The sequence below is a fragment of the Sorex fumeus genome, unplaced genomic scaffold (assembly GCF_029834395.1).
Source record: "Sorex fumeus unplaced genomic scaffold, SorFum_2.1 ptg000013l, whole genome shotgun sequence".
NCBI classification, from domain to species: Eukaryota; Metazoa; Chordata; class Mammalia; order Eulipotyphla; family Soricidae; genus Sorex; species Sorex fumeus.
In genome coordinates, this window is record NW_026606070.1 from 29,289,059 (window position 1) to 29,301,360 (window position 12,302).

A 12,302-nucleotide genomic window follows, 5' to 3' on the forward strand; every position below is an offset into this window, starting at 1 on the left:
ACCGCTTTCAAGGTGCTGTTCTAATGACATATGGGAGATACAAATGCTGGTGTAGGCCAGGGAGGTAGCTTAAAGGGCGAATGTGTGCATACCAGTTCCATCCCGGTCTGCCCAGCGCTGCTGGGAGCTAAGCCCTTCAGCAATGAGCTGGGAGGAGCTCCTTAGTTTGGTGGGGTCCAAACAAACAAAACAACAAATAAACCAAATCATAGTTTAATCTTAAAGTGTCCAAAAATCTGAGGATCAGTCCATGCTTTTTATTACCTTTCTGGTAAATGAAAAATATTTGCTAGGGTCAATCAATCAATACCAGCCGTTCAAAAAGAAATCTACATTGTGGAAAGAAGGATGAAAAAAAACATTTATAATTAACAAACTATGAATTGTATTGCCTCAAAATACCCTTAGTTATTTCTCAGTAGGTTGATTTTTAGCAGCATTTTGTTTTCTTCTAAACTTGTACTTGCCAAGTGGAATAGCAAATGCCGCCAGTCATCGTTAACACTAACTAAAGTCGCCATATATGTTTGGCCCAGAAGACAAATCTACGTTAGACCCCTTTCCACAAATACTTCCGCGAAAGAGACACCAAATCACTTTCAAAGTTCTGATAATGCCCACCCTTTGTTCTGACTCTACTAAGCAATTCCTCTGTGAGTCTGCGATTATCTTTAAATAACTGGCACCTGGGGCTGGAGCGATAGTATAGCAGGTAGGGCATTTGCCTTGCATGCGGTCTACCCGGGTTCGATCCCTGGCATCCCATATGGTTCCCTGAGTACTGCCAGGAGTGATTCCTGAGTGCAGAGCCAGGAGTAACCCCTGAGCATCGATGGGTGTGACCCCCTCACCCAAAACAAAAGTCATAAATAACTGGCAGCTAGAGTATATAAAATAAATTACTGGCAGTTGCACTGTTTTTGAAGAATTTTATAATTCCATAAAGCCTCTGAAAAAAGCCCAGGTCACCTGAGAGAATCCCCAAAGTTGGGCATGTTTCTGCATTAAAAACCAAAAAGAGCTTACCATGAGATGCTGGCTGGTGTGTACCACTGGTGATTCACACCTGGCTGTGGCTTAATTAACACAAATTGCTGGACCAAGGAGCTGGAGCATTTGCCTGCCCGAGGCCCCAAGGCCCAAATCTGAAGCCCTCGATTGGACACTGCGTCCATGCCAATCCCTGGCACCACCATGGTCCCCCCCAAGTACTGCCAGGAATAAGCCCTGAGCATAGACAGGTATGTCCAAAAAGAAAAAAAATAAGAAAAGGAAAAGAAGGAAAGAAAAACAAAATCTCATCACATATGGTTCTGTAGGAAACATTGCAAGGAATTAAGAGCAGGAAAATCCAGGGGCCCTGCAAGTTAACCCAGCCCATCTTTGCACTGGTCTCCACAGAGCGTTTCTATGGGAGACTTTGGTTAACCGTTTTTGTTCCTTACACCTGTCCCAACCCTCCGAGGGTTTTATCCCAGGCCCCATACCTTCCTGGCTAGAAATCACTCCACTCAAAAAGTGTTACCCAGTCCTTCAGCCCAAAGGTAATGAAAATGTGTCTTCGCTTCTGTACTGGGATACCATGACTGGTATTTAAATCTCTTTACAAATATATTACTTTCATGTCTACCTAGCACTTACCTCCCCCACAGATAACCCGGACCCCTTAAGGGCAGGGCTCACTCCTCAGACACCATCACAGTTAAGATGAGACAGGTGCAGAGAGTGAGCAGCTAGAAGCAGTCAAATTGCAGCTTCATATCTACCACCTGGGACCACTCACTGCTGGCGGCTCTGAGGGGCATCATCGAGTCGTTACCATGAAATGACCCATGGGACAGGACGGGTAGAAAAGGATTAAGAGTCGTCGGAACAACCACAGGGTGAGAAGCCATCCCTGAGCAAAGGCCAAGACTAGGACTTGCTCCCATCCTAAATCTTCCTGCCAAACAAACCGGCATGGCCAGCTGGATCTTAAAACACCAATCAGCTGGGTCATCCCAGAGCACCGCCAGGCCTGCCCAAGTCAGAGTTAATGAGGACCTACCCATTATCCATTCGGAACTTCTCGGGACCTCGACTTCCTTTTGCTTTTCTTATTTGGATACTCAGCCTAAGTGATGGCCTGGTACCACCGTTCACTCTGCGGTTAGAAGGGCCCCCCACACCTGCCACAGATCAATAAGCCACTTTTAGCATTCATCATTGGCTGCTCTCAAGATAGCCCCAACTGCGGAGAACTCATGTTCAAGTCTACGGAGCATTTATGAGAAACACACAAGGCAGTGAGGAATGAAAGCCAGCTGACGACTTTATTGATAAAGCAAGGATCTCAGACCGGCTCCGCCAGAAAGCACCTTAGCCATTTCAAAATGAGAATTATTTAACTTGCCTCGCACGAACAGTTAAAGACCTGTTTCCTTAGTTCCAGTAATGCAATCTAGTCTTTTGCAACCCTTCCAATGAGAGAATTTTCCCTAAGGAAAAAAAGAGAAGAATCTCAATTTCCTTCTAGGGCAATTGAACTCCTCTCATTCTGTTCCATTCTTCACTCACATACTCCAAATATTTGAAGATTGTCATCCGCTAAACCTCCCTTCACCTTATCTTCTTCGGAATTAATAAATCCAATTTCCTTAAGTTGCCTTCAAAAATGCCTATTTCCTAAAGCCTCAATCAACCCTACGTCCTATTCTATACCCCAGCCGTTCCATTCTCTGAGAAAACCCAACAAGCCCACTTTTTAAATGCCCTAAATGCAGAGAACCAAAGTGTTTCTTCTCTTGAAAACTTATTTTGCATCATATGACTCGTCCATATTCGATACACTATTCTTCACCCCCCAGAACAGACCCTAACACCCCAGGGCCCTTTTCTGACAACTCCGGGATTTAGTCTTCAGATTTTGCTCTGATCCTAATGTCATTTATGCCTCCATCACGGCTGGAAAAACGGGCTTCAAGACAGACTGGACATAAATTACAACACACGGGAGGAGGTGTAATTCTCAACCTCAAATAGACTCCTCTTCCTCCTGCTTTTCTGTTAACCCCCAAACCCTGTCATTCCTTCTTGTTCCCACACCCAAAGGTGTTTTCCCCCTAACTGTATCTCATCAGTGCCCGATGAGCAGAGATGCCAATACATTCGCCAAGCGAATGAAATCAACCACCATTTCCTTCCTTGATTCTCATCAATACTCTTCTTTCCAGAACATGTACCCTAACACCCGCCTGCCCCCCTTCATTCAGAGATCATCTGAAGAGCCTAGTGGGTCATCTCCGGGTCCACTCACACATAAACCCCACCCCACCCACAAACACTCTCGGTATGAGATTAACCATCCTCAAAGAGAAACCCTCTCAGACTTTCCTCTGTAAGTTTGTACACTCATATTCAAAACAACGTCAGTTACTAATTCTTCTGAGGTTCAAGTCTACCTCCAAAATAAAATTAAACCCCAAAGGTCACAGACCATGGCTGTGATAACTACGGTAAGAAAGGGGGAGGGAGGATGAGGAGTCAGAGTTTCGAAAGAACTGCATTAATCATGAAGCAGTCCCTGACAAAAAGTAAAATTTAATAAAAAAATTTTTAAACAAAATTTCAAGAAAAGAAGATCATTATTCACTATAAGGTAAAAAACCACCCAAGTGTCTGTGGGTAGAGGAATTAATAAGCTAAGAGTGCATACACAAACACACACACACACACACACATTGGCTGTCTCAAAAAGAAGTTCTGAGGGCTGGAGAGATAATACAGGAGACAGGGCGTTTTCCTTGCGCTTGGCCAACTCTGGTTCAATCCCTGACACTGCATATGGTCAGTCCCCTGAGAACCATCAGGAATGATCCCTGAGCACAAAGCCAGGAAAAATGAGTGTGACCTCAAGGCCACCCTAACCACCCCCACCCCTCAAAAAAGAGTAGTAGTTCTGGTTTATGATACAATATGAGTAAAACTTGAGGACATTATACCAAGCGAGATAAGTCAATTACAAAAGAAAAAAAGTATGTATAAATATTGTACCGGTTCCCCACTACATAAGAAGTTCATAGAGAAGATCAGGAGCAATAAATAGTACACTTGCCTTGCATGTTGTCAACCTAGATTTGACCCCCGGTACCCCAAATGGTCCCCAAGCACCTCCAGGAGTGACCGCGGAGCATTGCCAGGGGTGGCCAAAAAAGAACCAAAAAAAAAAAAAAAAACCTAGAGGAATCAAATTCAGAGACAGAGCATAGAGTGGTGTTAGCCAGGGAGGGAAAGGGCCGCCCAGAGACTCTCTCTGCAGAACAGATACAGAGTTTCTGCTCTGCAAGATGAAATGTGCTCTGGAAACTGAAGAACAGCAAAGTGCATGCACTTAAACCCACCCAACTGTCCGCTAATCTTGGTATGGAGGTGACTTTTATGTTACATGGTGTTTTACTAAAATCTAAACACACACCCCACCCCTCAGCCATAGCTCCCAGCAAGGCGAATGTGTCAGATTTTTCAGAGTTGTCAGAAAGGGAGCCCACCTGGATGGAAAAGGCCACCAGCAGCCCTGCAGGAGGTCTCAGCTGAGAGAGCAAAGCTATCCTAACCCAGACCCAACTCGGCCTCCCTTCCCTCACAGCTCAGTCTAATCAGTACTTACCTTCTGCACCTCCCCCCCAAACCCTCACCTCCAGCCTTCGCACCAAATGAAAGACCATTTAAATAAGATCTTCATGTCCTGTTCCCTATTTCTGTTACTTTTTACCCACTGACGCCTCAACGAGAGATACTTCACTACCTTCTTTGAAGATGCAAAATTTCATCTAATGGGGCCCAAATAGTATATGGGGTAGGTCTTGCACGTGGTCAATCAGGGTTCAATCCCCCCACCCCCACATCCCATATGGTCCTGCAAGCAACACCTGGAGTGATTCCTGAGTGTAGAGCCAGGAGCAACTCCTGAGCAACACCCAGGTGTGACCCAAAGACCAAAAAAAATAAAAAAGAAAGAAAGAAAGAAAAGAAAGAAGAAGAAAAAGAAAAAGTTCATCTCAAATAACACCCCCCCCCCCATGGGCAATCAGAGATTTCTGGTCTCTAGCACCTACCTGCCCACCAAGAATAAAGTCCTCTCCCTTTATAAATAAAGTCCTGTCCATTGCTTGGCATTCTAAAGTATATAAACTATAAAAAACGAAATATGGGGCTGGAGCGATAGCACAGCAGGTAGGCCAACCCAGGTTCAATTCCCAGCATCTCATATGGTCCCCAGAGCACCTCCAGGAGTAATTCCTGAGTACAGAGCATCGCTGGATGTGACCCAAAAAGAAAAATATATATATATATATATATATATATATGTTTTAATAACGGTAACCAGTTACAACCAAGACACTGACTTTTCTCATGAATTACTATAGATTTCCAGTACCTAAGGGTTTCAGGAAGTGTAATCCCGCAATCGCTAAATGTATATATTCACTTCTTATGATACCAAATTCTGCTTTGAACGGATATCTGTGTTATCACCCTACCCAAGCCCAAAACTTCAGTGCCTGTGTGGACCGGGGCCCTAAGGATTTTGTAGCCCCACTATAAATTTATGCCACGTAAAATCTGAATTAACAACTGAAACAAATTCTGCAAAAAATGCTGTTAAACTGAATCTGAAACGTTTACTGAATCTGAAATATTGACCGTATGAGAGTGCTGGAGGGGAAATGTTAAAGCAACAGAGACCAAAACCATCACCCTCCTGGCAATGGACAGATTCACTTCATCCTCACTCAGAGGGTAGGCAGATCCAGAGTGCTCCTCACCCAGAAGATCATGCAATGCCACCTGATACTGCACGAGAGTTCAGGAAGGCAACTACTCCCTGATCTGTGCTGGGTCATCCCTCACAGAGATGCTCCAGGACCTGCCAGGCCAGGGAGCAAAGTGAGGGGGCAGAGGCAAGGTAAGAACAAGTACCTTAACTCTAACGCTAGCTCTCTGCTCCCCACACCACCACTCTCCAAACTTGAATCCAGAAATCTGTATTGCCCAGAGCCAAGTCACTGTCACTGTCACTATCCTCCCGTTGTTCATCGATTTGCTCGAGCAGGCCCAGTAACGTCTCCATTGTGACACTTGTTACTGTGTTTGGCATATCGAATACGTCACGGGGAGCTTGCCAGGCTTTGCCGTGCGAGCAAGATACTCTCGGTAGCTTGCCGGGCTCTCTGAGAGGGGCGGAGGAATCGAACTCGCATCGGCCAGGTTGGCCGCATGCAAGGCAAACTCCCTACCCGCTGTGCTATCGCTCCAGCCCAAGTAAAATCCAAAAATAAAAACCAAACAAAAATAGTTATGGAGAAACATATTTACTGACAGAGAGGTCAAGTTATTTGTTTAAAGTCACACAATGGGGCCAGGGGTTAGAGCGCAACAGTACAGCAAAGCAGGGTGTTTGGCGTGCATGCAGCCAACCCAGGTTCGATCCTTGGCATCCCATATGGTCCCCCAAAAGCCACCAGGAGTAATTCTTGAGGGCAGAGCCAGGAATAATCCCTGAGCATTGCTGGGTATGGCCCCAAAAGCAAAAACTAATAAAGTCACACAGCTTATAACGGACAAAACATACAGAAGTTGAAAAAAAAAAGTGAAGCTCTAACGGGTTAAGCAACTGACTTCAAAGATACAAAACTGCCAGCCACGCAGCCAGCAAACACCAGACTATCTTCACTCCTTAGTCTCGCACCCCTCCACCAGGCACATGTCTGTGGTTTCCCCTTGCTCCCCAGGGCCCCAAGATGATACACCCCATTGCCCTAGGGCTGGCAATGGACTGCAAGCTTCCCTACTGAACCCCAGAGAGCCCAACTCAGCCAGGCCCAGCTTCCCAAGTCTCTGAGAGAACAGAGAACTCTACATTTCTCAATATTTAAACCTTGCCTCTGTACTTGTGTTTTCAAAAAAGCATCATGAGAGCCTAGCAAAACAAGGCCCCGGACCACAACCTTGCAAGAGTCTAAAAATCTGAGCGCTGGGAAGAAGCTCAAAGGGCCGGAGCTCAGGCCTGGCACTCACAGGACCCTGGGTTCAATCTGCAGCACTGCACGGTATCCAAGTACCACCAGGTACAGCCCTGGCGGCCCACACACTGCTGGGGAGTCCCCTAATCTTCCCTTTGCCCCCTTCCCCCCCCAAAAACGCTTTAGTCTAAGGATGAGCTGTCTCCTGTCCAAAAACGTCAGCAATCACGGCTGCTAAGTCAAGCTTAGTCACAAGTCCCCTCGACGTTCCACAAAGATTTACACGGGATTTGCCCGAGATTCAAACCTTTAGCTCTGGTTAAGTAAGTCCCTTGCAGGCCCTTTCCAGCGTGGATATGCAACCACGAAAATGCCCAACGCTCTAGACAGCGCCTGCGAGATTTTGCATATTTCAGATTCCTTCAAAGGCCTTTCAATCCCCTGTTTGAAAGTCACCCCACATGAAAGCAGCTCCAGAAAGCACTTCCCACGTCCCAGTCTGCTGCGGCCTCGCCTCCGGCCTCTGCAGGAGCCCCACAGTGCTGTGGACCAGGCAAGAATTCCAGCCCAGGACACCGCAGCTCGTTTCCCGGAGTCCTTCTAGAATCAGCTGGAGTGCCTTGAGGAAATGAGTCAAAATCCTCAGGGCAAGTTCCAGCAGCCAACAACAGTCAACAACAGCAGCAAAAGCCATCAGCACAATATCTGTCCAGACAGGCGCTGCCAGAGACACCCGCAACACACACCGCTGACAAGAATTTGTTGGGGAAGCAGAAAGACTGAGGGACCACATCCAGGCTCAGGCAGGGCCAGTACCCACTCCTGGGGTGCAGCGCTGCTCGGGGTGGGTGGGTTGGAGGTCCCTTTCACAAGAATGCTACAAGTATTAACAATGCTGAGACCTTTTCTTTTTATTTTCTTCAGTGGAGGACGGAAAAAGTATTTTTAAAAGGTCAACCAACTCTACAGTCATTTTTTGAGAGAACATTTTTTTGAAAAGAGTTTCTCTCTCCTCACTTCTGAGAGGCTAAGGAACAGGACAGCTAATACCTCATGCGATCGCTCGGTCACACCACAAGGTCAAAGGCCCTAGTCAGGCAATCCTTCAAATTCAAGAACTCAGACAAGGGGCTGAAGCGATAGCACAACGGGTAGGGCATTTGCCTTGCATGCGGCCGACCCGAGTTTGATTCCCAGCATCCCATATGGTCCCCTGAGCACCACCAAGAGTAATTCCTGAGTGCATGAGCCAGGAGTAACCCCTGAGCAGCGCCAGGTGTGACCCCCCCCCAAAAAAAATGAAAGAAAAAAGAACTCAGTCAACAGGAGCAATCAGAGAGGTAGGTTGATACCTCTAAGATGTTTTTCCACTCAAATTGGGAAAAGTAACATCGTCACACTTTCCTACACCAACCAGGACCAGGATGGAAGAGTGACTCAGGAAACATCTCCCATGGACCCTCACTCCCTCCAAAACCCATTCTGATTCTGTGTGGTCACTGCAGGGTGCATTTGCAGTGACCTGAAGAGGCAACCTCAGATGACACCCCCAATTCTCCGGGGACATGACTTAAGCTCAGCCAGCTTCTCTCACCCAAAATGGTGGGTGCAGAAATTTCAGGTCAAGGTCCCAGCCTGGCACACAGTAGGTCCATCCCAACCTTGCCAGGAAATCTAGGACATGGTAGAAAGCACGTCTTCACAGCACCACAATGGCTGCCATTTCTTTTTCAAAACATGACTAAATTTTTTTATTATGCATGATTTATAAAAGCAGAAGAAAAACAATGTGTGGATGGGTGGGATCCGGGAAATATCTGGGCTCCCTTTTAGAGCCACCGTGTCATTTCCAGCTGGGTAAGAACCCACAGTGTCCTGTGTCCAGCTGCTGGGGATGACTCCTCAGGCACCTGCAGGAGGAGCAAGAGGGAAGCTGGGAGTGACCATTTCTCACCAGCTTCTCCTGCTGGACACAGGCATAGTAAACGCTGCCTGGAGTTATATCCTGCAACAGACTCAGACCCTGCAAGCCCTCGGAGAGAAACTGAGGCCTGTGTAGACTGAGGAGAGGATGGACCACCTGAGTCCAGCAGAACTGTAGCCCACAATCAGCACATGGGTTCTGCATCTATTGTCAGTGCCAGCAACCATACTCAGGGCCTCACACATTCGAGGCTGTGCACTCTGAGGCGTCTTTGACACCGGTAGAGAATTGTCCAGGTTGGCTCATGCTGTGGAGGCCTCCCTGTGCTCTGGGGGAAGTGGAGTGTTCTAGAATCTCAGCCATGAAATGGCTGGGAGAAAGGACACCCAGAAGCACAGGGCATGGCTTTTTTTGAGGCACCCCATTACCCCAGCAGGAGCCAGACCTGACAATTTCTTTTACCTAAAAAATCTCAATGCAGCAATACCGTTCTAAGCAAGGAGGAAAAAAAAAACGCTGAATTTATTCATTTTTAAAGGGGGAGGGGAGTTCTGTGGGATCTGTCTCTCCGGGGCCTTAGCTAAAATTAAAATTAAGAAAATGCACGGGACTATCAAGGTACAAGGCGGACACACAGATGGAATCCAGAGCCTCAGTCCGGATCCTCCCACCCCCAGCCTGAGGGATCCAGGTGTCAGCCTCTTCCCCACAGGAAAGCCCTCACAATGCTCATGACAAGACCAGAGCTGGGCAGCGACTTCAGACCACCGGTGAAAACTGACCAGCGGTCAATCCAGTCCCACAATAGTTCATCAGCACGCTTCCTTTCCAGTCCCTGATTTTTCAATTCAGATTCACTTTTTTGTCCTTCACATCACCAGGGTGGCCTTCAAGGTTAAAAAAAAAAAAAAAGACCTGGGAAGGGGGCTTTAGGAGAGAGTATGCAACAACCCACCCTTTTAGGGTTCGTCGGTGATTCCCAGGGAAAGAAAAAAAAGCAACAGGGAGGGGGTGAAAAAAAGGGTAGGAATCCTAGGGAGGGAGGGGCCCTGGAGGCTGCACATCTTCCTCCCGCCGCCCTAAAACCCAAGTTCCCGCGCAGACAGACGCGGATTTTCCTAATCTTGGAGCTTTAAGATCCTTGCCAGGAAGATGTAGCCGCAAAGTTCCACGCCATCTCCCACCCCCATCTCCCACCCCCGAGCTCGGGCAGCCCAGTGTTAATGCTTTCACGTGGGAACGAGGAGCTGCGATCTTAGGGAGGGGAAAAAAAATTGCACGAGGACCGGCGATTGCAAACAGGTCGCAGATCTCGGACACCAAGACGAGGGATTTGCACACCCCGGCTCGGCAGGCTGGGGATGGGCGCTGGAGGTAGTGGCCCGGGGCTCGGGATCAGTTTTCCAGCGCCCGGTCCGGTCCTTGCCTTCCCCGGGTGCAGGCGACAAACGCTGCCACCAGCCGCTCCGAGGAGGCGCGTGGCGGCCGAGAAACGACAAGAGGGGTGGCGGAAAGGGGGCGAGAGCCTCTGGCACCGGCTTCACCAGAAGCAAAAAAAAAAAAAAAAGTCTGCAACCTAGCGGCTGCTTTGCTCGCTCCCTGCCCAAGTTGTGTCCCCCGTCGCCGCCACCAGCGCCCCCACCCCCCACCCCCAGCTCCGCGGGGTCGGTCGGTCGCGGAGTCGCACGCCGTCCGGCCTCCGAGCGAAAAACAGAAGCAGAAACGGGGGTGCAGGGTGGGGGGGGGGGTGAAGGGTGGGAGGGGAGGGGGCGTTGGAGGGTGCCGCACGCAGCCGAAGCACTCGGGTCCCACGGGTGGCGCCGCGGGCCGGTCCCCAGCTCCGGGCGGGCACAAAGGGCGCCCGCGGTCGGAGGAGAGCAGCGGCCGCCGAGCCCAGCCAGGAAAAAGCCTCTGCAACTTTGCCCTGGGCGCGACACGGAACCTCCGCGATGCGGGACACACACGCGCAACTTTTAACAAAAGGAAGCCGCCGCCACCGCGCCGGGCTGCGATCTGGGCTGGGGCTGGGGGTGGAGGGGGCGAAGCCCCCCAGAACGCCCGCCTGCCTCTGCCCCGGCGCGCCCTCAGCACAAAAGCCACCCCAAACTGGCCCGCCACCCTCCGCCTGAACCTTTCTCACGCCGGCGCGCCCCCGTCGCTGTCCTCGCAGCGAGATGCGCCCCCCTCCCCGCCGGCCGCACGCGCGGACCCCTTTCCCACACCCCCGACGCCCCCCACCACCAAGCTGGGGACTCCTCGCACAGGTGAGCGAGGGCGCCAGGGCGCGGGAGAGTCCCGGGGACGCCTCGAAGCTTCCCCCGCCGCTGCAACGCGTGGACACCCGCGGCCAAAGAGCCCGGCGGGCCGGCCCGACGCCTCCCGGGGGTGGGGGGCGCCCTCCGGGACCACCACCACCCGCCCTCTCCCCGAGGCGCGTCCCGCCCGCCGCGCCCGGCCCGCCGCGCCTCCTCCCACCTGTCTGGACGCGGAGCAGCAGGAGCAGGACGCCGAGCAGATCCCAGGCGCCGCGAGCGCCTCTCATCGCGGTGGCTGCGCGGGGGACCGGAGCTCCGTTCCACGTTCCAGCTCGCGCCCAAGTGCACGGAGCCGCGGCCGAGCCGAGCCCCCAGAGCCGCGAGCGGCGCGCGGCAGCCCCTCCTCCCTGCGCCCTCCCCCTGCGCGCCGGCCACGCCCCTTCTCGGCGCCCCTCCTCGCCTCCCCCCTCCCCAGCCCGCCGCGCCTGACCCCTGGCGCCTTCGACGTGCTACTCCCGGAGGGGCTGAGCCCGGAGGGAGTCGGGGGTGGGGGGGGCGGGGTGGGGAGGGCTCGCTCGCCCACCGCCCGCCCCCCACACTCCCCCGGCTCCGGCCGCCGGCTCCCGACCCCGGAGCCCCTGCGGGTCTCCCCCCACCTCCCCGCCCCCCCAGTGATGTGGTCCGGCCGCCGGAGGCGGTTCCCCGGACCAGGCGGGTGCAGCCCGCGCGCTTTGTGAAGCCTTGGGCACCGCGCGCACGTGAGGGCACGGGCCCCGCCACCTGCCAGGTGCTCCCCAGACAATAAAGGTCCGCCGCCCGCCCCTCGGGCACGCTCCCCCGGGGGCCGGCTGGACGCCGCTGCTGTGGGGCAGGGGTGGAGGGTGGTGGTGCTGGTGGTGAGGGGACTGGGAGGCGGTGGGGTCGGGGGGATTGGGCCCCGACAGTCTTCTCCATTCCGAGGAGTGGAAGGGGCCCGAGCGTGGCGCCGAACACCGCGGAGAACTGGCTGAGCCTGGGGTCCGGGATTCTTTATGCTCAGTTTCTCCACCTGCTCCTTAACCTGGAAGAGCACAGATGGTTTCTATTGGTCCGCGTAACCAGCCCCTGCCGAGACTTTAATGC

At 51.6% G+C, this 12,302-nt stretch overlaps 1 protein-coding gene across 4 annotated transcripts in view; it reads right to left on the reverse strand.

Moving 5' to 3' along the window:
- Positions 1 to 11,565, reverse strand: part of KIT (KIT proto-oncogene, receptor tyrosine kinase) — a 99,284-nt gene extending 87,719 nt beyond the window's left edge. For all 4 annotated transcript variants that reach the window (XM_056111238.1, XM_056111240.1, XM_056111239.1 and 1 more), the window contains exon 1: positions 11,401 to 11,565. In XM_056111238.1, coding sequence (XP_055967213.1) covers positions 11,401 to 11,467 — 67 coding nt within the window. In that variant the 5' untranslated portion in view covers positions 11,468 to 11,565. The remainder of the gene's footprint in view (positions 1 to 11,400) is intronic.
- Positions 11,566 to 12,302: the final 737 nt, after the last annotated feature.